This window comes from Leucopleurus acutus (assembly GCF_964270905.1).
Source record: "Leucopleurus acutus genome assembly, chromosome: 16".
Lineage (NCBI taxonomy): Eukaryota > Metazoa > Chordata > Mammalia > Artiodactyla > Delphinidae > Leucopleurus > Leucopleurus acutus.
In genome coordinates this window covers 77,834,562-77,859,948 of record NC_139158.1, presented here as the reverse complement: position 1 = coordinate 77,859,948, position 25,387 = coordinate 77,834,562, and the positions used below count along the sequence as shown (strand labels likewise).

The 25,387-nt window shown below is 45.4% G+C and overlaps 1 protein-coding gene across 1 annotated transcript in view; it reads left to right on the top strand.

Moving 5' to 3' along the window:
* Window positions 1-25,387, top strand: part of ATP9A (ATPase phospholipid transporting 9A (putative)) — a 132,578-nt gene that overhangs the window by 34,653 nt on the left and 72,538 nt on the right. Inside the window, exons 4-9 of the mRNA XM_082857433.1 lie at window positions 2,915-3,023; window positions 14,690-14,748; window positions 16,053-16,104; window positions 18,156-18,250; window positions 21,029-21,109; window positions 21,890-21,965. Of these exons, the coding sequence (XP_082713559.1) occupies window positions 2,915-3,023; window positions 14,690-14,748; window positions 16,053-16,104; window positions 18,156-18,250; window positions 21,029-21,109; window positions 21,890-21,965 (472 nt within the window). The remainder of the gene's footprint in view (window positions 1-2,914; window positions 3,024-14,689; window positions 14,749-16,052; window positions 16,105-18,155; window positions 18,251-21,028; window positions 21,110-21,889; window positions 21,966-25,387) is intronic.

Genomic DNA, 25,387 nt, shown 5'->3' with positions numbered 1-25,387 from the left:
ATGGGATCCTTAGTTGTGGCATGTGAACTCTTAGTGTGGCACACGTGTGGGATCTAGTTCCCTGACCGGGGATTGAAACTGGGCCCCCTGCACTGGGAGCGCGGAGTCTTAACCACTGCGCCACCAGGGACGTCCCAGTCCTGAGGTTTCTCACTAGCTTGTGACCCCTTTTATAGCCGAAGTTTCCTGTGATGGTTCAGAGACAGGAGGAGACGCTTGTCTTGTACAAGTTCTTCCTCTCTTTCCAGGGGCTGCCGAGAAGGGAGTTTGGGGTCAGACAAATTAGGTAGCATCTGTTTCTAGAAGACTGTAGCTGACTTCCCCTAAATCTCCTAGATTTTTATGTAGAGAATCAATTTCCCGTTCTTGGCTAAAGTACATTTTGAAATGTCTCCAACCACCCTGAGAGTCCTCTCATTTCAAACCCAGCCATGAACTCAGTGGTTCAGAATGAGGGCGGGGTGGCCAGATGGTTGAGCTCTTGCTGCAACTTCTCTGAGAAGCTGTGTCATTGGAACAAGCTTTTTTGAGCCTCAGTTTCCTCACCTGTAAAATAGGGGCGATTGCGTCTACTCCCTCGGCTTGTTGGGAGGTTCAGTGAAGTACAGCAAGAAAAATGCTTCAAATAGCTCCTGACACATAGAACATTCTTGGGAAATGTTCTCATTTTAATGAAAAAATTCTGGTACTAGTGCCATTGTTCATTGTGTGGATTACGTTTTAGCTTTTGGTAACTTTTTTCTTGATAGTAATACGTTAGAGGGAGAAATTCCTCAGGTGACTGCTGAAATAATCCATAGAACTGTACGAAGACCAAATAACCTAGATTTTTTTTGTTGTTATTAAGATGCGATCCACATGCCATAAAATGCACAGATACTGTTTTCAGTTCACTGTGTGTTAACATTCGTCAGCACCCATGTCAGCACCACCTTGGTCAAGACCATTCCATCACCCCGGAGAGTTCCCCCTTGCCCCTCTCCAGTCAGGCCCCTCCCCAGCCAGAGAGAACGGCTTTTCTGATTTCTTTCAGAATTTTGCTTTAGTAAATCTATTTTTGACATACAACTTTATAGAAGAGTCTTAGCACCTTCAGAATTTCATGTCTGTTCAGCGTCACCACCTCTGATTTCCTTACAAGCTCAGAAAACCCCCCACTCGCATTCAGGCCTCTTTCTCAGTATCTGTGGCTCTTAAGGACCTCCAAAGTTGGTCGGGTGGAATTTATTTCTGGACTACGTGTGCAGCTCTTTGTAAAGCAGTTTCTAGCTTAAGAGGTGGCACGTCCCCTGGGATTGATGAGGACCGTGTGCGCGCGCGCGCGCCTGTGTGTGTTCGGGGGTCATAGATACGGTGACTTATGAGGGGGTATTTATTTGTAGCCGGGAGGTTAGCGCCTCCTGTCTTTGTAGTGAGCACACACTTTCCATTAACATCAATGGGATTTAGCCAGGCCCATGCAGAGAGAAATAGAAACTGGAACATTTGAAAAAACAAACAACAAAAAACGTGGGTTATGGCCCAGAACAAAACAGCAGCCTGGGGGAGGGGGTGGGGATTCTGCAAAGCGGCCGTGCTTTTCCAGAATGGGTTTTCTCTCACCTCTGTATGTGGTCTGGTTATGCGTTTTTTTTTTTTCTGAAATGTACCAGTTTTGCTTTGGCTTCAGTGTGTACTTTACATCTGAGTGGAAACAGGAGTAATCCTTTGATTGTAAAGATGTGTGGGCCTTTGGAGGAGTTTCACAGAGCAGCACATCTCTGGCTAAATTTACATAAGAGATTTGAAGTCCTTTGAATCTAACTTAATATATTGCATGGGATAAACAGTATGAAGATGAAAGCCTCAGAATTCACTACTGCTAACCTTGGGGCGATTGTGCTCTCTGCATTAAAAAAAAAAAAAGACTTTAAAAGGAGGGGTGGCAAGTGTATTTTGTAAGAAAAAATGAATGACGGTTCTTGCCTTTCTTGATACAAGAGGAAAAATCTAGATGAAAATAGATTCTAGATATGGGTGACTCACATAGCTGTGTGTATAACCTCTGTACCAGGTTTTTATGGGTTGGGGTATCTGACTTGGGAAGGTAGGGCAGTTTAAAATTTTCTTTTTATGAGTGTGTACTTACGCAATTAATACTTTAATATGTTTTCTTTATAGAAGTTTAAAACATTACAGGAAAGACTGAAGTCCCCATTCCATCTTAGCCCCCTACCTGGCAGAGGAATCTAACCAGTAGTTGAGGCCAGTGGAAAATCGTTAGCAGTATAGGAGAATCTTTGTTGGTGTTTATTTGAACAGTGTTACATTGTTATGTTCCGGAAAGTTAATTTCCCTACTGAGAGGTCAATACAAACAGGGATTCATTTCACTTTGGGTCCTGGTGGACCATCTTACTGGTCCCACCTACCCAGGTTTCTCCAGAGGCAGAACATTGTGGCGGTTAAGACTCTGGAACTAGATTCCCTGCGATATCACGTAGGAGCAAGATTATTCAACCTCTGTGTGTCTCAGTTTCTTCACGGGCAGTGTGGTGATCTCAGCCACGACCTGCACTAAGGGGTGGAAAGCACTTCAAATGGCACCCGGCACGTGGCGAGTGAGATGCAGACGTCAGAGGTCACCATCACTCAGCCCTCACCTGTGGCCGGACGGTGCTGGGGTTTCTGTGTTTTTCACTCTTAGGAACCCTGTGGTGGTGGTGACTGCGGACGTCCCTGTACACGTGTGTGTCAGTGAGAGTTTTTCCGGTGCATGAGATTCAGAGAAGTGGGTTTGCTGGGGCTTCTGCCCTTGGAATAATTAGCAGGTCCTGCCCTGCTGCCCTCAAGTGGCCTCTGGCCTTTTCTGTCCCCGGCCCCAGGAGAGGAAGGTGGCTTCCACCAGGGCTCACCCTCTCTCTGTCTCTGTGCAGGGCTTTGTGCTGGCCGTCACCATCATCCGAGAGGCGGTGGAGGAGATCCGATGCTACGTGCGAGACAAGGAAGTCAACTCGCAGGTCTACAGCCGGCTCACAGCGAGAGGTCAGCCTCCTGGCCCCAGTGGGGCCACTTCCTGCAGCAGGGCCCCCAGTGTGTGTGGGGGGTGGCCCACAGGGTTGCAACTCAATCATGGGCCGCTGACAGTCAGGGAGCAGAGTTCAAGGCCCGGGGCCGGCGGGTGTGTGGGTGCCCCGTGGCAGGGCAGTCACTCGTTGCCGGCACCAGGGAGGCCAGCGTCTGCCCCAGGACCTGGGGTTACTCCAGCCGCATCCCTGGGCTGCCACTGCCCTCTTAGAGCCAGTCCTGTCATCTGACTTGTGCCTCATCAACCTGGAATTCAATTCTGTGCGCTTTGCATCCTCCCACACGCGTTTCCAAGGCAGTGCAGCTTTCAAAGATACTCTTTCAACATTACAAAACGAACATTACAACTTTGCAATGTGAGTTTTTAAGAAGGCACCAGACTTAATATAATAAAACCTGCATCTGTGAAGGTTTCTTTGAAGCCATCTTATAAATCCTTAAGATGGAAGAGTGAAGAGTGACTAAATCTGACCCAAAGAGAAATTACTAGGTAACCTTTAATTTGAATTTTTGAAATGGGGGAGTTTTAAAAACCTGCTCAAACACACCGTTGAGAACCCACAAAACAACCCAGCCAATGTCGACTTCTGTTTCCAACTACAAATTCTACCTAGATTTCCTGTAAGGTTGTATTCAGACTTGAGAGAATGTTACTTAAAGTTCCTCGAAGATTACTGATCCCATTCAGGGATTAATAATGTTTTAGGAGCGGCTGAGGGGAATAGAAACTGTGGTTTGCCTGCAGGAAATTGAGAATTCGGAAAGAGATAAGATAGATGCCCAAGGGAGCTTGCAGCCAGCCAGGTTGTGAACTGCTGTATGTTAAGTGCGTTAGTCTTCTGAGGAAGCAGTCCGTCCATGGTTTCCGGGGTTTGAGTAGAATTTTCCTTCTCGGAAAAATGTTGGAGAAATTTATTTAAGGCTCCAAATTTTTTTTTAAAAAAGTATAATCCTGTGAGAGCATGAAAGTATCTTGTTTTAATGCATTGAAATAGATTTTCATAGTTGGTGGTCTTAAAAAGTTGCAAGTCTCTGGGAGAAGGGGGGATTTAGAGTTGGTATAGAAATGCTTTATTATTGCTAAACTACTGTATTTAGGGCGTTTTGCTCCCTAAAGAAAGAAAGCCCAGCGTAATCTTTGGAAAGGCAGGTGGCTTGGGCTTTCCATGTGGGTAATCAGAAGACCCCTCTGGAGTATGTTTTTTTGTGGTTTGTGTATATTAAATCCTCCCTTAATAACATATTCTGACTATAACATTTACAATGCTTGGCAGCAGACAAAAGCCCCATGGAGAGGGTGCGGTGGGTCTATTTAGAGCTCAGGAGGAGGGGCCCTGGGATCCCATTCATTCAGCCATCCAGGCTCCAGACCTTCTTTGGTTCTTTTCATATTGCAGTTGCTTTTCCTGTGAGTGATTTTTCTGCCCTCCCCTGCAGACCCGACCCCCTTCTCAGCCCCTGCTTTAGCTTCCCTCAGTTCTTGAAAAGATCCAGAGGAGAACTGGCAGATGGCTGTAGCATTAAAAACTTGTCTTCCTTTGTGGGTCTCCTTCTGTGGCCCGTGGTTTCCATTGTCATGCCAATCCAACAGTAGGGGAAGACCTAGCAGAGTTTTGAATATTAACCCAGACCCTGGCTCTGCAATTTGTTTTGAAAGGCCCCAAAAGGCACTGAAGAAAACTGTCAGCTTGGAAAGTGAAGGAGGGGAGGTTAGTTATTTGATACCCTGTGGGGGGAAGGGCCAAAGTATGAAGCCCAAACTGGAGGATTTCAGAGAGAGGAAGAGAAAGAAGCCTTTTTTTTACCTTACCATTCAGTTATTTAATAATATTTTCTTGAGTGAGGCTTTTCAGAAGCAAAGGGAAACAGATACGTATATGTATATCCACGCAGGACTGTTTTCTCTTTTTATCACATGGCATCTTAAAATGTACTTTTCAACACTATTTTTGGAGTTCAAAAAAGTTTGGAAACCAAAAGGCCAAGTCCTTGATCATGAGATTATAAGCCATTATACTTATCTGCATTCGGCATCATTTCCTGTTTAATGACACAGCAGTACTTGTACTAATATAGTTAAATATTTAGGGTGGGTGGGTGATAACTTCTAACTAGCAAAATAGTTGCAGAAATCACGTGGAAAACTCCTATTTGCCTTCACCCAGATTCATCCCTTGTTAAGCTTTTGTCTTTTTCATGCTTTCCCCTCACACTCTCTAAGCCCTTGGAGAATTAAGTTGCATACACGATTCCCTTTTAACCTGTAAATACATCAACGTTTAATTCCCAGTAGGATGTTCTCCTTACATAGCATAGTATAATTACAAAATCAGGAAGTTTATCATTACATTACTGTTAATCTCATCTATACTTCTTACTCAGAATTCGCCATTTGTTCCTAAAATTTTTTTTTTTTCCTTGTCCAGGAGCCAGGACAGGTTTGCCTTTTGCATTTAGTTGTCCTTTCTCCCTGATCTCCTCGAACCTGGCAGAGTTCTCCGGATTTCTTTATCACATTGACATTTTTGAAAAGGACAGGCCAGTTTTAGGCCAGTTACTTTGTAGCTTGTCTGTCAATTCGTGTTTGCTCGAGGTCTCAAAATTAGATTCACAACAATGCAGGAATTTATGTCATTTTAAGAATGCCAGTGGCACAGATCCTGGGATGTTACCAAAGTTGTAGAGGCATTATGTTAATAGAATCGAAAAGGTTTCGAACTTGGAGAAAAAAAATTGATTTTAAACAAGTGAATTAAAAACTCTGGAAATAAGAAATTCACCATTGGGAGAAAAAAATGGATGATCTGTTTTTTTTTTTTAATTGCTGCTTCCAGTGGTTTAGATCATCTTATATCATTCAAGGTGTGTCTAAAACAACACATCAATGGATTAGTTTTTAGTGTAATTGTCATAGTTTAATAAGAAGTATTTGAAGTATTTTAATATTGATAATAAAATTAGCCTACATGTCGAAATGACATTTTATTCATTCTTCAAGGATATTTGAAACTCCATCACTTTCCAAAGTCTGTGAGAGGTTTCTGTATTACAGAGATAAACTTGAGGGGCTGGGACTTTGGGAAATTAATAGTCCAGCAAGGTATCCAGGCATGTAAAGGGGATGATTACAAAATGTAACTAGTAGTTATACTTTAGTGGCATGAGTGTTGTGGTCCTTAAGTAGAATATCCCCTTTCGTGACCACCACGTTCCTGGTTCTGAGCACAGTGCCTGGTGGTTGAGGAGAGTAGTGGTTCTGAGTTTGTGCCTGGATTCAAGAGTTCTGCTTCTGCCTCCCGCCCTGCTGTGGGGACAGATCCCTTAATCTGTCGGTAAAATTGGGGATAATAATAGTGCCTACCTTAGAGAGTTGCCGTAAATATAACTCTTGCATGAGAAAAATTTAGCACTGTGCTGGGATTTGGTCTGTGCCCAAGAAAGGCAGTGCTGGTGGTATCGTAGCAGGAGTTCATTAAATATTGGTGGGTGAGTTAATGGAGGTATGAACCAGAGGTTATGGGAGGTTATGGGAGCCCATCAGAGAGGAGCTGATGATGTCTTCCCGGAAGAGGTGACCTGCATCCTGAGTCTTCGAGGTTGGAAGAAAGCAGCATTGGCTTTATGATTGGTGGTGCTGAATGCAAAATGAACACTTGGGGCCCCCGTTCAAAAATTATTCAAGATGGCGGCAGCAGAGCATGAAACCAAGTAATGGCCCCTTCTGAGTGCAGGGCCCTGTGCCTTTACGGGAATCACATGCCGATGAAGTGTTCCTGGTAAAGAGTTCTCCAAAGGTCACAGGCTGGGATGGCTAGAGGCGTGGGCTACAGAACCCCAGGTTCTGGCTCTGTCTTGTTCTTCCCAATTCCGCCTTGTTTCCAGAGCCTCTCCTTCCTGGGAAAATAGAAGAAAAAAACATATTGGCCAGTGAAGACCTGAGACTCTGGGAAAGTTTATTCTGTGATCCAGGAATCTGTAATCAAGGCATGCTACAGGGAGAAAGTGGCATTGGATCTGTTTGAAAAACGCTGTCCAGATTGGGAAGCAGGAGAGAAAAAAAGAAAGATTTACCTACTATAAGCCAGCCAGGTGCTGGACAAGGTCTGGTCTGTAATTATTTTAAACAGCCTTATGGAGGTAGCGTTTACTTAGGGGAACTGAGGCTCATAGAGGTTAAGTATTGTGTCTGAGATGATGTAGCTGGTTAAGGGGTAGAGCTTGCTGTGAACCCCGGCTTGTCTGAATGTAAAACCTTAGCCTATAAGTCTAGGCTCCACTCTGTGCCTGGAGCTGAGGCTCACACTCTCCCATAGAATATCTCAATGATTGCCATGGCGTTCAGCCTTAATACATAGGCTACAGAAGGGCTTCTAGATTTAAGTCCATTTTAAAACACTTCTTTTTTAATTGAAGTGTAGTTGATTTACAATGTTGTGTTAGTTTCTGGTGCATAGCAAAATGATTCAGTTATACATATATATGTATTTTTTTCATATTCTTTTCCATTATGGTTTATTACAGGATATTGAATATAGTTCCTTTTGCTGTACAGTAGGACAAAACACATTGCTGAGTCCAAAGAAATCAATCCAGCCCCCTCATTCTGAGATGAACGAACTGTTGAAAGCCAAGTAGGAATGATGCTTTTAGATAAATAAGCATCCCCTCTCCTCCTACTTGGAATCCACATTTAAAGCTGATCAGAGACTTGAGAGGTTCTTATTGGACTTTTATGCATTCTATGACTTTAATTGTGGAGCTGTCTTTCCAAATTAATAGCATTCAGTGGCACTGCAAACACCAAAGCCGCAGAAGAGAGGGTCTTAAAGTAGTAACAGACCCAGCAAAACTTTGTTTTGTTACTTGAAAGATTTGGATTGGGTCAGGAAAGAGTAATTAGTCAAGGAATTATTTTTCTTTATCCTTGTCCTTACCAAACCAAAACTTTAATTCTGGAGGGGGAATCTGCCTTGCTTATCACAGGTAGTAAGGGCAGTCGGATTTGCATTTTTACCAGATGAATTCCAGGGGTCTTCATACCAGGAATGTTTTCTCAGACTAACTTGTGATCAAGGGCTAAATGAAGCAAGTGGATAATTAGCCTTGAAGGAAAGTGCAAACAGAAGCATAATTAACACAATTGCTGATGCTTCTTTCCTGCTGGGGACATCTGGGCACATGGTGAACCGTAAGTCGTAAGCCAAAGGTCTGTGCAAAATGGAGAGACTCCCTCTTACTTTCAGCTTTTTAGCACATATGTGGTGTCAAAAACGGAACGGATATCTTTCCTCTTCTCCAGTTCTTTTCAGATTGTTCCTTCGTGCTGCTCTGTTCACCCTTTCCCAGTTACAGAATAACCTCAAGGATCTTACTTCCATTTGAGAGTGATGTCTTTTTTTCAATTTAGTCCAAAATCCACTTTGCACCATTATTTAGGATTGCAATTAATGTGACTAAAATTTGAGGTCTAAGGACACACATGTGTTTCTTTTAGGGCGTTGTATTCCATTGGAGTTCATCAGAAGGTAGGATAGGGCAGGGAACATGTGTTCATTAATGGGAAGTTGTTTAGCTAATAATTAGCTAAACGAAAGCACTGTATTCTTAAACACAAGTACCGTTTGTTTTCATACTCTGTTCAGACTTAGGATAACACTAAAACTGCATTATACTTTTTTAAAAGAAGAGGGTTACAGTGATGGTCTTTTAAAAAATTTTTATTTTATTGAAGTATAGTTGATTTACAATGTTGTGTTTGTTTCTGGTGTGCAGCAAAGTGATTCAGTTGCATGTATATATATATATACATATATATATATATATACTCTTTTTCATGTTCTTTTCCACTATGGTTTATTACAGGGTATTGAATCTAGTTCCCTGTGCTATACAACAGGACCTTGTTGCTTATCCATTCTATGTATAATAGTTTGCATCTGCTCAATGATGGTCTTTTTGATATTACTGCCGCAGAAGTACTGCAAAGGTCTTTACTGAGGATCTCAAATGCAGCTCAGTAAGCAAAGCATTCCCCTTCCCAGGCTTTCCTCATTAAGATTCAGAGCATTAGCTTTTACAAGTCTTAAAATAGGTCTTGCCAAACACTTTCCCATAATTCTCTGACAGATATGAAGTTTGTTATTTCAGACCCAGAAGGTTCCTTTTATTCTTTCAAACTACTCAATTTGACTTTATTACAAATCGCTGGTGAACTGATCTATTGTTTAATTAAAAAAATTTTAAAAACCCTGAAAAAAAAATCTCAAATGCAAATTGCACTGTTATCTTTCCCAAAAGGTATTTCCCCCCTGCCAGGGGTGTTGGCCTATTTCATCATTATTGGGCACCAGAAGCAGGGAAGGGCCATTTATGTATTTATTTTAAAAGCCTCTGTTGGGTATACACTTGTTAAATTTAAACTACAGCCTTTCTTTTAAAGTTCCCGCTAATTTAAACAAAAGCCCCAGGAAGTGGCCCGTGGAATTTATAATAATATTCTTCCACCCTTTGCCTGTTTTCAAATAACAGTCTTTTCTTAGGCTTTGGGGAATGCAGACAACCTGATCGGAATATGAAAATTTCCACTTTAAACCTATGAAATCTGCGGGGTCTGCAAAGGCGTTTTCGTGTCAAGCCCAGGAAACGTACACATGCTGTAGAATTTACAACTCATCACTGTCACAGTCAGATTAGAGTTCGAGTTAAAGCGTTATACATTAACCAGGGTTAGTGCACGGAGCTTGCTGCTAAAGACCTGCAAAGGCAATCAATGTCCTGCAGGCACAATGAAAAATAGAAGTATAGCTGGAGGTGTTCGGAGGTCAAAAAATTGGCCCACACGTACTAGCGCTCCGGAATTTACTTTTTTTTTTTTGGGCTGTTCTGCAGTGTGACTGAATTGTCATTTGCTTGTTTCGACTCAAGGGAAACATCTGGTTTCTCTCTGCAGTATAGACAAACTGCCCTTATTCTGAAGCTCTCATCCATGAAAAGCACGGTTTGGGCTCAATGGGTTTGCTTATGAAAGGCTCGGGGGTCCATCTCTGCAGAAACAAACAGCTCTAGTAATTGGAAGTTTGTTCCCCGTTATAAACTCTAGCTCAGAGGTGACCTGGGTGAAGTGGCAGAAGCTGAACGGGATGCATTTCTTTTATAGAAGGCGTTTTATGATTTAGGATGTGTCCGGCAGAGAATCGGCCACTTAACCTTTGAAAAATCTCTTACCCAACTTCTGTAGAGTTTCTGCAAAGATATGTAAGAATCCCAGAGCCTAGAGGTTGGAGACTGGGTGTGACAGGGTCCAAAAGAAAAAAGAGGTCTGGGGGGCAAAGTGAGGAGTTCTGTGGCTTCGGATCTCAGAACACAGCCGGATCTTCCTGTGCACTTTATAAAGAAAATGCGAATGGGTGTTATTACTCCTGTTCAGGACCAGCTATGTAATTTGTGGGACTCAGTGCAAAATGAAAATACGGGGTCACTTGTTTAAAAGTTATTAAGAATTTGAAGATGAAAACGGTAGGTCATTCACCCAAGGGTGAGGGGATCTATGTGAATACACAGGTCACATGCCCATGGGTTGGACTCTGCTTCTAGAAGTTTTAGGAATCTCTAGGGTAGATGACACACACGCGCACACACACACACACACACACACACACACACACACACACACACACACAAAGTAGGGGTGCTTGGGAAGTATGTCTGCTAACTTCTCAGTGGGGTGTTGGGAGAGAATTTTCTTCTAACCAGATAATGGACTGTAGGGAGAGCTCCTCTCGCTTGAGGTATGTAATAATCACTTCAGTGTGTTATTTTTCATGTATCGTATTCTCTCGCTAGGAAGACGGGGGCTCTGCCATCGTGCGAATGGTTCTTGTTCTTTTTTTGCAAGAATATTGGTAGAAAACTCAGAACAGTGGTTCACGTGAGGTTAGAAATTATGTGTTTTGGTCCCTTTCCACAATTTTCAGAGTCTTGTCGTTCTGGAAGTTAATCCCAGCCACTGCGTGCTCAGCTTTTCTGACTCTGGTCCTCTTTCTCTCCTGCCCCAGCGGTGCCTCCCCTACCTACTCGTGGGCTTCTTAGAGAGGGGCGTTTCACTTGGACGTCGGCAACCAAAACCCCAGTAAACGTTGGAATCGAAATACTGGGCTCTGCTTCCCCTTCTCTTTCTTTCCTGCCGCTTTTCCTCCTTTCATTCTTATGGTTTTAATTTGCCTTTTCTCGTTCAGAACGCACAGGTACACAGACACATGCTAAATGTGTGTTCTGTGTGCAGGCCTGAGCTACACATTTTTGATCACCCAAAAACGGTAGTGCGGCCCGAAAAGTCCCAGTGTGTGGGCAGGACCGTGCGTTGGCTCGATAGAGCGAGTGAATCTGAGGGTCTCCCTGTGTGGAACCTGCAAAGCTGAGGCTCATCTCCGCCAAATCCTAAAATGCTAATGAGGGAGCTGGGGCTGAGAAACCCCAGTGACCTCAGGGTGGTGTGGCCCCCGCTGCCCTCCTCCTGAGATGGAGCCAGTTACAGTAGGAGGGTTTGTCCGAGGGATCGGCCTGCTGGGTTTAGTCAGAAACTGCTCTGCAAACACAGCGGATTAAAGGGTTTTTGTTGAGGTAGAGCAGATGGACAGAGAGGCAGAGTTCAAATTAACCGATCGTAAATCAGGACCCTGCCATGGAAGGGAGAAATCTGGGCCTGGTCACTTAAAAGTTTGAGCTAATTTAATTTATTATATCTTTTTCTTATTGGAAGAGCACCTCATGTTTATTATAAGAAAATTGTCGTGAAGAATTTAGAAAGTATTTTTGCCAAAGAAAGGGGTAAATCTCCTCTGTCCCTAGAAGGAATCACCCTTAACCCTTTTAGTATAATCTTCCTGCTTTGTCCTTTGTCTCGCTAACACACACATATATCCATATGCAGTTATTATTTAATAAGAGTTATAACAGTGCTCTTCTTAGGGTTACATATTAAGAGCAGACTTGTGAGTAGGTCTTGAAGATCAGAACACGGGCTCAGGGATGGTTTGGGTCAGGCCACCAGCATAAATTTCAGTAATAAAACCAAAGACAATGTGTAAATTTATGTTCGGGAAAGTTGGGGCGAGCTCAGGCGAAGGAAAAGCTCACTGGCTCAGGGGGTGGGGGGCACGATGAATTTACGATCTTCCCTCGAGGAAGGCTTTGATACGCTGTCCAGAGAGAGCAGCGTATCTGTGTGCATTTTTCCTGTGGCCCCCTCATTGGGCAAGAAGAATTGTTCAGGTCGGAAGAGAATTCTGCGCGTGGAGCCCGCTCTTCACTCTGCCGCTTCTAACGAGCTGACTCGTAGGGCTCGCCGACGTTCTCCGTTCCCTCTGCCAATATATCGACACAGCGAACGCTTGAGGCTAGTGGGTCCCGAGGATGCCCAGGCGCAGGCCATTGGGTTGAATTCGTGCTTTACGAAAGCAGGGCCCTATCACATGCTCCCGTCCTAGGTGGAGAGAGTCTAGCCGTCCTCAGAGCCACCTGCCACGTGTTTTCTAGAAGTCGTTCGTGTTCAAGAGCTGCCCTGTTAGCGCCAGGTCTTCTCACTGTTACCATGACAAAATTTAATTAAGTACAGACATTAGTTAAAAATCAAACCCTGTGGAACCTCTTAGAAAGAGTTGTTTCAGTTGAAGTCATTGGAATGCTTTGAAACATCTCATTTAGTGGTGAATTACTGAAAAGACCCATGGCATTAAATGATATGAAAAGTGTATGATGAAATAACTGGCGTTGTGCACTAGCTCCTAGTAGGTGAGTGTTGGGTGTTTGTTGACGGAGTGAGTCCACGGCGGGGGCAGCAGGTTCAGAACTCCCAGGTCACTCCTGCTCTGGGGCATATACTCTATCGAGGAGGACTGGGAATCATCAGTATTTTCTTCTCTCTTAGCTGAACATTTGTAAGTTAAATGGGCTTTATTACGAGACGCCAAAAACATGAAGGTTTTTATGGTGTTACTCCCTTGTGTGGGAATTTGATCCGTCACCAGAATAAAGACCCATGTCCTCCACAGGCTTATTTATGGGGCGCTGGACCACCTGGCCCCCCAAGCCCTTCCTCTCTTTCTGTTCCGGGTGATGCTTTCTCCCTTGCTAAAGGAGTTCCAGCCTGTGGCCACGCAGATGCATGTGCTGCGCATGTGCCTCACTGTCTCCCATCTCATGCCTTCCTTTTTCCTGATGCTGGTAACCAGTATCCTTCCTCTGGTTAATTCGGACCTCAGCTCTCCTGTAAAGCATTTGTTGGTACCTCCCCATACCCCAGCCCGTTCATTCATTATTTGTCTCTTGCCTCCTTCCTGCCACTGGAGTGCGAGTCCCACGCATCCCACCCTTAGAACACCTGGCCTCCAGCAGGCATTCAGTTAAGGGGGCTTGAACGTGGAGTGAACAGTCACGAGCCTTCTGGGTGCCCGGCACTGTTCTTGGTCCTCCTGCAGTGGGGGAGGTCTCCTTTTCTGCTCCCTTTGCACGCTGGGCTTACTCCCATCCTTTCACACACTATTTTGCACTAACAGCATTTGTCTTGCTGTCTTTCTCACCAGTTTATGGGTTTGCAGACTACAGCCAGTGGGCCAAATTCAGCCCACCATCTTCGCTCGGGAGCCAAGAACACTTTTTACATTTTAAAATATAAATGTACAAAGGCTATTTGCCTTTGGGGAGAAGAGTTGTTGGGAGAGTTGAGATTGTCCATTGGCTGCAAAACCTAAACCGTCTACCCTCCTGCTCTTTATAGGACGCGTTTGTCGACACCTGCGTGAGACTATGAGCTTTTTTTTAGGACAAGGGGACTGTCCTGGATCTTCGAATTCCTAGAACATGGCACTTGAGTAAATGTGTTTTGTGTTGAACCGAAGTCCCTCTTTTTTATTCCATCCTCTGGAGTCAGATGAGGGTTTGAATCTTGGTGCTGACCTGTGAGACTAGGGGAAGACGGGGCCTCTCTCAACCTATTTTCTGTGTCTGAAAACTGGAGATAATATATTTTTCTGGTGGCCTTTGAGAGGAGCAAGCGAAGCCATCAGGATGTCAATATCTATACAGCGCTTAGCACAGTGTTAGTGTTTAATGTTAGCGGTTATTGTTTATCCAGATAAACATCCAGCCACAGTTATGTGATCTGATCACAATCACATAAACTGCACGATAGAGCAATCGCAGATTTCAAAAGAGTCAGTCATTTTGGGTTATCCTCTTTCTCTTTGATGGTGTTGAGAACTAAGTGTTGACCTTCTGTCCACGGATCTGACTCCGAATTTTCTTCCCCATTTCTGTGTGTGTGTGTGTGTGTGTGTGTGTGTGTGTTTGAGGCTGAATCTTCTATGGTGCTGATTTAGAATAGCTTCTAAGGTGCTGTTAAGACAGAAGATCTTACTCAAGTGAGTCATTCCAGTGCTCCGCAAAACGGGGTTTCATTTTTGGGGCGGCCTCTGTGGTAGGTGAACCTTTTCTCGGAGAGACAGGAGATGCTGCTGCCGGGCTCAGGGGCACGTGCTTCTGGGTCCGCAGGCTAGCAGACACCCTGCGGAGGTACGCAGACTTGGAAGGAATTCAGATGTGATATATCTGGGCCTGTCTCTTTGCAGGGACAGTGAAGGTGAAGAGCTCCAGCATCCAAGTTGGAGATCTTATCATTGTGGAGAAGGTGAGTGGGGTCTCGTGGCTCCTGGCAGCTGCCGCGTGGGCGCGTGGGAGAGGGGCGTCACTGGCCCCCACTTCACGAATCCCGATGCGACGTGTGATTCGTGTATCTGGTGGCGGAACTGGACGTTTGCTTTCTGGGATTCTACCCAGAAGCTTTGCCTGGGGAGAAACATCTCTTTCCCATGAGACACACACACACACACAGACTATTTTTTCATGGTTTCTGTGTGCTTCTTAGCCAGAAATCCAAGTTACAAACACAATTCCAAGGTTTGATTTCCTATTTGATGTGCTTGTTGCTTTGGAGTCTTCTTTTAAACTCATCATAATAAAGTTTTTCCTAGAAGTCTGGGGGCTGCACAAGCACATAAAAATATTTGTCATTTACCTCTTGAACAATTTTGTCTCACATTTTTTCACTTAAATAACATTGTGCTTTTCTGTCATTTCATGGGGAGTAGGAGTTAAGTGAAACATGAGAACAGTAAAAAGGCCCCAGGTGCATTTTTAAAGATAGCGCTGTCCATAATGTTTGTTACTCCAGCACTCATACCTTTTCTTACTCTGTATGTTTGGGAGGTGTTGGATTTTGGGGGTGGCCCTGGAGAGTCTTGGAATCATATTTGATTAGAAAAGGATTGCATCTTAACTTGTTTCTGTAGGAAGTGAACTATGCTCTTTTAAAAGGATTAAATCCAAGAACTCACAGTTGATTTGGGGTAAAGTGAAGCTCTCCTGGGTGGCAGCTCAGAAGACGCACACAAACTTCTTTATGTTATGACATACTTGCCTGTTCACAATTACATGAGGCCTGCTGTTGGCTTCCCTCTTCTTTTGAGAACGGCTTTGGTTGCTTCTTGCTACTTGACTTCCTTATTAAAATCCCACTCGAAGCCAAACATCAAGCCGGAAAATTGGTAGAAGCAGAAAGCGTGAGCCGAGTGTATGTATGTAGTTTCAGCAGACAGCCTGGAAGGAAGCCAGCTCGGGGAGCAGGCTTTGGGCTCCCGGGTCCTCTGGCTGCAATTTCGGGAGGTAATGGTTGGATTCGCCAGAAAACTAGAAGCTCTCTTTCCGAGATAAGATTTCAATAGGAGATTAGTAACCTAACGGCAGCGTGCAAGAGTTTTCAGATTCAAAACAAAATAAATCCCCAGATCTGTCTTTGACAAAGGCAGACACTTAAAAGAGGCTGTGGGTTTGGGTTGCCCCCCTCCTCCCCCCCCCACCGAGGGGGCGGGGGCTTGGGGATGGAAACCTCACACAGGGGCATTCACAGTAACAGTCTCTCTGTTCATAACGCAGAACCAGCGGGTCCCTGCTGACATGATCTTCCTGAGGACATCAGAAAAAAACGGTAAACATCTGGGATCAATTTTGAAAATAACCATTAACCTTTCAGTGGTAATTTGGCAAAATAATCATTTGAAAATGTAACAGAAGCAGATGATCATTGTGGAGCCATGGAGGCAAATCAAGAACGTTTCTTTTCATAGAGCAGTCTTTAAAAAAAAAAAAGGTTTTAGGTGCGCGTAGGTCAACAGATTTTGATCATAGCAAAGATAGTCGGACCCGTGCTGAATCCCAGCTGGGAAAGTCACACACAGTGGCTGTGCTTTTCCCCGCTGGGCTGCATTAAGCTCGACCGCAGGAGTTGGCAGGACTGGGAAGTGTGTCGAACAAACAGAAGCAAACAGAAACTCCTGAGAAAATACTGGGAGAGTGTCATGAGATGGGGCGGTAGGGAAGCTGGGGGGAGAGGTAGGGGTAGGTGGCCTCTCCCCACCTTGGCTCACGAGTGGTGGGGCCATAGTCACCCCTGCCCATCGATTTATTTGTCGTTACAGCCTATTTGCCTGAGTGAACCTCTCGAGTCTCTTGCAAGACCCCACTCCTCGCGATTACAGTTGTCTCTTGGTGTCCGAGGGGGATTGGTTCCAGGACCCCCGTGGGTACCCAAATCCACAGATGCTCAAGTCCCTTATATAAAATGACGTAGGACCCTCGGCCGTCTGCACCCGCAGGTCCTGCACCCGCAGGGCAGGCTCGGGGGGCCCGGCTGCGTCTCCCACTGTGGCCGCCCCCACTGCCTCCTGCCCTCCCCGTCGGTTGACTCAAATCTCCTTTCTTTTTATTTGTTGTTATTTAAGCTGTTTTGAGGAAACAAGGCTGTTTTTCTCTTGCCCATCAGGCATAATCAGAGATCTTCAAACGTTGGAAAAATCCGTATTTGTATCCCTTTGAGGTTGCTACAGCCTCTTTTATGATGAACTGGATAAAAGTGCGGATGACATGATATACTGATAATATGTTAAATCATCCAGAGAGGGGGTGGAAGGCACTCCACTAAAACAGTCTTCTTTTATTTATTTATTTTATTTATTTATTTTTGGCTGTGCCGCGCGGCTTGTGGGATCTTAGTTCTCCAACCAGGGATTGAACCCGGGCCCTTGGCAGTGAGAGCATGGAGTCTTAACCACTGGACTGCCAGGGAAGGCCCTAAAACGGTGTTCTTCTAAACACTGTAGCTTTGTCCTCGAATTGGTTCTTGTGTCCTCGTCAGTGAAAATGGAGTGTTATGGATTGGGGGTGCCAGATGTGCTCTCCCTTTGTTCCCCCCCCCCCCAAAAAAAATTAGAAGGGATCTCCTGAAAGTCCTCAGAAGTCTTACGTGTGGTGTCAGGGAGTTCAGTACATTCTCTGTCTGATGAAATACAGAGCTGACTGATTGCTCAGACTTGTACAGGTCAGATTGAAATGTGTATCCACCAGATTTGCAGGTCGATAGTCACGGCAGACAGTTAGCGTGGTCCTTGGGGTCCTTTCCCTGTTCTGAGCAGTTTGCATGGATCAGCTCTTGAGGCCTCGCAGCATGAGGTTGGCGCTGTAATATCCTCATTTGTGCACTGGAGGAAACTGAGGCTCAGAGGGGAGAAGTAACTCCCTCAGGGCACAGCTAGGGAGTCGTGGAGGCTGCACCTGAACCCAGGAGGTCTGGTTCTTGAGAAGGTGCTTGTAACCCCTGCCCCAAATGGACTTGAATGCTGGTTGCCCCGTGCCAGCCGCCGTGCGGGGGGTATGATCACCCCTCTGAGTCCTTTACAGCAGGCTTGTGGGATCTGTGTTTCTCCCCATTTTACAGACCGGACACGCCGAGGCTTAGCAAGGTCCAGAAACTAGCCCAGGCTCCCACTGTGAGTGGTGGAGCGAGGTATTTGAACCCAGATCTTTCTGACCCCAGAGCTTATGGAGGAGATGGGAAATCGCGTATTTATTTATTTTTCCCTCTTGGTCGTTGGCCATTGATTGGCTGTTTTTACAAGTACTAGAGCCGGAGCTGCTCGGAGCTGCCACGGGAAGGATTCTTGAATTGCAGGTGAACGGACGGTGCCTCACTTCCCTCCACAGGCTCTTGCTTCCTGCGGACGGACCAGCTGGACGGGGAGACGGACTGGAAACTTCGGCTTCCCGTGGCCTGCACTCAGAGGCTGCCCACCGCTGCTGTGAGTAACTGTCCCTGCAGAAGACCCACTGGCGACTGTGTCACCTCAGGGCTCTCAGACTCGGGCCCCTCAGGGGCCAGACACGGGCCGTCAGGTGTGAGGTGGGGCTCCTGGGGGGTTCTCGAGAGCCCCGAGTGCTTGCTGGCTTCAGGCCGTGTGGCCTTGTGAACGCAGACCTGGCCTGTTGGGATGGTACTCTTTTGAGGGAGGCTCTAAGAAACCTTGGCCAGATACCTGGCCTAAAAGTAAAACCCAGCGCAGAGCATGTTATTCCTCTGCTCAGAATCTCCAAAGGCATCTCTGCTCCCTGAGACTCAATCCTGCGGTCCTCGTCTCTCTGCTAAGGGCCTCACCTCAGCTTCTGGCTCTCTCCCCTCTGCCCGCCAGCTCCAGCTGTACAGGCTTCTCCATCAGGCATGCTTCTGCCCCCCGACATTAGCCCTTGCAGTTTCTCCACCAGGAACAATCAGACTCACTCTTGGTTTTTGTGTACAAGTCCCCTTATTGGAGAGGTGTTTCCTGACCACCCTCTCCTTGCATTCCCACTCCACTCACTTCAAGGCAGAGTCTTCGGGAGCAGGTTTCTGTCGGTGTGTTCACTGCTGTGCGCCCAGTGCATGGAACAGTGTGTCGAACGGTGCGTGGAACAGCGTGCAGGCCCTGTCTGAGGGGGGCGGCCACAGTAGTTGGAACCAACAGGCCCTCCGAGCTCTCCGGGGCCTCACACTTCCCCACCAGCTCCCTGTCACTCATGCCTTAAACTGTAGAGTGAGGTAGGGAGGGAGTCAAAGAAGAAGTTTGAACACAAGCCACCTGGGCTGGATGAGGCCTGGGGAGTAGGTTACAAAATCACAAAATGTAATTTAAATGCCCAGAGACTGACATGCCCTGTGGGTGGTCTGAAAGGATTAAGCAGAGCGCAGAAGCTTTTCCTGGGCTTGTGGCCACATTGATTAATGCCAGTCCTTACTGCGTCCTGTGAGGAAGGGAGAGGGCAGGAGACAGTTCTGTGTCTCAGTGGAGTGAACGTCACGGTAAACGGGCCTGCGGTACTGATGATTTTTCATGGCCAATAAGATGGGAAATAGCACCATCCTTATTATTATTTGTTTAGACCGGGAATTCTAGTGAGTTTTCAGCTGTGGCCAGGAGCCCTGGGGAATCCTTGAGATGGGGCTAACCAGCGAGGGTCACTCCCATGATTTGAGGGAGTCTGTTCAGGAGACAGTCCAGAAGAGTCTAGAATCATGAAGGTGCCCGCCGGTTCCACGGCTCTGAGTTCCTTTCTCGATGTGCACTTTGGAAACTTCACCCAGTTTCATAAACATTCGTCTTCTCCAGGCCTGGGTTGGCGTCCAGAGAGAGATAAGGTACCACTGTCTGTACCTTCAGCCTTAGTGGGCTGAAGGGGCCTAGTTGGCTAACAGCGTTTTGACAAACTCATAGATGAAAAGAATTGTATGGAAAGATTTACCTGAGGAATACGCGAGTATATTCTATTTAAAAAGAAACTCGAATTGGAGGAACAAGTGAAAAGTGTTGCTCACAGCCTCCTCCCCAGAGCTTACCTCTCTCTCCCAGGGGCTCTTGTGAATTCAGTAGTGATTTTTCCAGGTCCTTTTTAGTGCAGTTTCTTACAAATATACAACTGCACACTTGCTGGTGGAGTGTGGTTTCTCATAAATGGGATTGTGCTGTAATTATGATTCTGAAACGTTTTTCCCTTCACTTTCTGTCTGTGGGCCTTTTTTAGTTATCAGCACATAGATGCCGCATTGCCCACACGTCTGCATACGGGCCTCCCGCATGGTTTGCAGGGAGCTCAGGGCCTGCTGAGGGCGTGGCCAGTAGCCTCTACTCCACTCCAGGCCCTTGTTGCTAAGGGGCATTGTGGCCTGAATTTGCCTGACCGCTCGATTTGGTTCCCCCCGCCCCCGTCTTCCTTATTGTGGCAGAATATACATAAAATTGACCATCTTAGCATTTTTGAGCGGACACTTCAGTGGCGTTAAGGACATTCACACTGCTACGCAGCCATCCCCACCATCCATCTCCAGACTCCCATCATGGGAACCTGCAGCTCTGGACCCGCTAAATACTGCTTCCGGTTCCCCCTCTTCCCCCAGCCCCTGGCAACCACCCTTCTGCTTCTTTCTCTATGAGTATGACTACTGTAGGTGCCTCAGATAAGTGGAATCCTATGGTATTTGTCTTTTTGTGACTGGCGTATTTCACTTAGCATGGTATCTCCACAATTCATCCATGCCAGAGCAAGTGTCAGAATTTCTTTCCTTTTATTTTTTTATTAAAACAATTTTTTTTAACATCTTTATGGGAGTATAATTGTTTCACAACAGTGTGTTAGTTTCTGCTGCATAACAAAGTGAATCAGCTATACATACATCCCCATATCCCCTCCCTCTTGCATCTCCCTCCTACCCTCCCTAATGAGTGTTTTGATTGGTATGAACAACTCTTGTAAACCAGAGTGTCGCAGAGGGGGATCTGCACTGTCACTTAGTTTTGCAAATGCTGGGTAAACACAGAGAAACACAGAATCTTCCCTTTAGGGTCTCAGTGTGTCTTGGGATATTACAGGTAGTGTCTCCTAAACTGACTTGCTGGAAGGTTTCCCTCTTTTTTTCCACCTGCCCTGTGGTTTTGAGAGCTGTTTGGAAAATACACCTGCTTTGGAAAAAGAGTGGATGCTTCCTGAAATCCCTTTATAATCATACAGTGACTTCGTTTTACCTCCAAAATGTCACCCCCGTTGAACAGGACCTTCTTCAGATTCGATCGTACGTGTATGCAGAGGAGCCAAACATCGACATTCACAACTTTGTGGGGACGTTCACTAGAGTAAGTAAGCCTCGTGTGACGCGGAATCCGGCCTGGCGGGGCGCGCGTCTGGGGGGAGGACCTGCTGCGCAGTGCTGACAGGTGTTCGTCAGGGAGTTGCTTTGTGCCAGGTGGGGTGGCGTTCCCTTCAGAAGGCCCCACCTTGAAAGCTGACATATTGCTTCTCAGTAAAGTCAACACCACTGGGATTTTCTTCCAGCCTCTGAACAGCTCGAGTCACCTGGCAGCTTGGAGCCAGTGTTATTGTAATGAACGTTAACTCTGGTGTCTGAAAGCAGTTACTCTTTCTGTCTCTTTCACGGGAGCCCCTGTCCTCTTTAATTCCTGCAAGTCCTATCTGCCAGGGTTATAATTTTTAAGCCACGTCCCAGCCTTTCAGAATAGAAATTGAATTTGGATTTGGATTATTTTAGACCTGTGGGGTAATAGGTTTATAGAACCCAAGTTGAATTGTTCCTGCTCTTGTTCCGGAAGCCCGAAGACTGACCAGCAAAGGGCTGTTTCTGTTCAATTTGCCTCTACATTTTAGCTCTTACCTTGTAAAATGTTTCTTTGGTGCTAGAAGCCTGCATTTCTTAAATCATGAACCATTGTTTTTCACTGGGGCGGGAACGCCAAGGATAAGAGTTTATGAGTTTGGCCTGCCTCTCCCAGCTGGGCTGTTGGCTTCCAAACGGGGGTCATCCTCTCCTCCCTTCTTGTGAAGAGCAGGCTGGAGACAGCCAACGGGTCCGGCCCAGACCTTGGTGGGTCAGCGTGTGTCCACTTGTTCTTTTGCAGGAGGACAGCGATGCCCCGATCAGCGAGAGCCTGAGCGTAGAGAACGCGCTCTGGGCGGGCACAGTCACCGCATCAGGTACGGCGCTCTTGTGGACGAATGTGTTAACAATTTGAAAAGGAAAGAAAATCCTTTTGTGTAATGAGAATAATCATCTGACAGTTGGGAAAATGAGCTGTCGGTCAAATGGTGTTTTCCACTTGCTCCTGCACCGCCGGGGAATTAAACGGCCATCTAATTGCCCCTCGGACGTTCGGAGACGTCTGGAGGAGAAGCCGCCCTGGCCTGTGGACTCGGCCACAGTGTCCGCTCTGGGAATAGCCCGTAATTGCCTCTTGAGATTGACGTCCTAATCTGTACCAGAAATTGGGTCAGCCTGGGTGTTCGGGCTGGAAGCTGTGTCCGCGAGGGCTGCCCAGCCGGTCCTGCCCTGGTGTGCACGCCAGGGCCACGGGCCTGGTGGAGCCTCAGTGTTTAAAACTCCAAGATGACACAGAAATTCTCTGGACCTCTGGACTCCAAAACAGAGTTTGCAAGATGACCTGTTGAGGTGCAGGAGGAAAAGATTTGAACACTGGTATGAAGCTGAGCAGAAGGGGCTCCAGGGGCTGAGCACAGCCTGCAGCAGCTGGGGTGATAGCAGTGGGGCCGCCAGTCTGTCAGGCACTGGGCCGGGCCCTTCCCTGTGTGTTTACGCGGTTCACTTAATCCTCCCAACAGTACCATGCGGGCAGGTGCTAGTATTGTCCCCATTCTGCAGATGAGGAAACCGAGGCTCAGTGAGGTTAAGTAACTTGCCCAAGGTCACACAGCACATGAAAGGCAAAGTTGAGGCTTGAACCCAGGCACTTTGCCCCAGAAGCAGAACTCAGTGTGCAGCTGTTATTATCATATTATATATGTTATATAATAATATATTGCTATTAATAACGTAATTCCACTACTGGCAGCTTTCTGTCTTTACCATGGGATGAATCCATTTTTTTCCTCCTCTCTCTCCTACCAACCCATTTTCCTCTGCTTGATGCTGTTTTGTGTTTCTTTAGTACAACAGATGCTCAGTCAGGATGCTCTATGACAAGGAGGGGGAATGACCAGCACAGACTCCACACAGGCTGCCATCCACAGGCTCACTTAAAGCCAGTGGACAGAGATGAACTCTCCCTTTTCGTTTTTTGCCATATTGTTTTTCTACTTGCAGCCTGTATTTGGAGCACAATCTAGATTGTCTCTCAATTCCCCTAGTGACTAAAGATGTAAGAAATTGGTCCTTAATATTCTGCACTGCCCGCTGCCCGGCCACACCAAGGCCATGGCCATGGCCACCCAGGGCCAGCAGCAGCCCTTTCACCTCTGCCTCTTCCTGGCCACTTGTCCACCCAAGTCTCTCTGAACTTGTTACTCTTCCTCACCAGCTTTTTTCCACTTTGAAGTCATTTGCTAAGAAGTAGTTAGTTATTCTTTTAAATCTTTAATAATTTGACTGAAAAAGAATTTGTTTCAATTTGCATTTCCTAGGTTATCGGGAAGGTTGGCCATCTTTGCATATATCTGTTTTGTTTCTTCCTTTGTCAGTTACTTGTGTGTCCTTCAGTCATTTTTTTGTTATGGTTCTTATCTTTTTCTTAATCATTTGTAAGAGTTTCTCATTTCTGATGCCTAAACCTCATATCCTTTTTCCCCCATCCAATTTATTATGTTTTTTTTTTCTTTTTCAAAATTTCTTCTTTTTTCAATTGAGGTAAGTTGATGTACAGTATTATATAAGTTTCAGGTGTACAATGTAGTGAGTCACAGTTTTTAAAGGTTATATTTCATTTACGGTAATTATAAAATATTGGCTATATTCCTTGTTGTACAATATATCCTTGTTGCTTATTTATTTTGTACATGGTAGTTTGTACCTCTTAATCCTCTACCCCTGTCTTGCCGCTCCCCCTTCCCTCTCCCTTCTCCCCACTGGTAACCACTGGTTCTCTATACCTGTGAGTCTGTCTCTTTTTTGTTATATTCACTAGGTAGTTTTATTTTTTAGATTCCATAAATACGTCATGTGGCTTTTAAAAAATTTTGTGGTGTATTTAATATGCAGGAGTTAAAAGTTACTATTTTCATTTGTCTCTAGTCTGTTAGGTGATAAATGATATTTTGCTATTGTTTTAATTTTTATTTCTTTGTGAGTATGGTTGAACATCTTTTCGCATGTAAGACCTTTCTTAATATTTTGGTCTGTCTACTTTCCTTCTAGGTTCTTTTTTTTATTGACTTGTAAGAATGCTTTATAGAAGAAAGGGTATCGAATTGTCATCTCTCATCAGTCACAAACATTTCTCACAGTTTATTGTTTGTCTTTTTGTGTCTGTGATATGCTTTGTTTGGTTGGTTTTTCCAGATAGAATTTCTCCGTGTTGATGTCATCACCATTTTCATAGAAGTGGGATTACTAAGTGAAAGGGTGTATTACATTGTACATTTTGATTCGCAGGGCAAACTTCCCTCTTCTGATAATCTTATAAATGTACCTTAACGAGCACCATGTTCTGTTTGACTTTAAAATTGTTGCCCACCTATAGACATTGAATAAATATCTCACATATTGATTTCCCTTTTAAAAATAATTTGTAAAGTTTAACAACTTTCTTCATACTTAAGGTTTGTTTGCATTTCTCAAAATATATGTACGGACTGCCAGTTTATGCCCTGTGCCCATTTTTCTGTTGCGGGGTTCGTTTGAGAAAACGGTTTCTAAGAACTCTTTATAAGGACAATAAGGATATTGTCCTTCTGTTTGTTACCTTCATTGCAATGACTATTTCCCAGGTGATCTCATTCGCATTTTGGCACAAAAGTTTAAAATTTTTATATAGGCAGACCTATTGACGTTTTTTCCTTATGGTTTCTGGTTTTTGTGACATGCTGAGAAAAATCTTCCCTGCTCTACCATTTTAATAGTACACCAGTGTTTGCTTGGAGTGTTTATATGGTTTTATATTAAAATGTTTGCTCCATCTGGGATTCATCTTGGTTTAAGGAGTAAAGTTAGGACAACTAGCTAGCGAAGGGATCTTACCTCAGCTCAAACCCCAGCTCCGGACACTTGTGCCAGGTTGTGTTTGTGGCCCTGTGTAAAAAGACAGTGTGACGGGAAACAGAGACGTCACATGATAAAGCATGCACGTTGGGAGGGGGACATCCTGTGTCAAACGCCCATCTCTTCAGGTGGAGCAGAGAGAGGTGTTAAGGGAAATCAGAACAGACTGGTTTTTTTTTTAAAATTAATTAATTAATTAAGTTTTGGCTGCGTTGGGTCTTCGTTGCTGCACGCGGGCTTTCTCTATTTGCGGCGAGCGGGGGCTACTCTTGTTGCAGTGCGTGGGCTCATTGCAGTGGCTTCTCTTGTTGCGGAGCAAGGGCTCTAGGTGCGCGGGCTTCAATAGTTGTGGCACTCGGGCTCAGTAGTTGTGGCTCGCGGGCTCTAGAGCACAGGCTCAGTAGTTGTG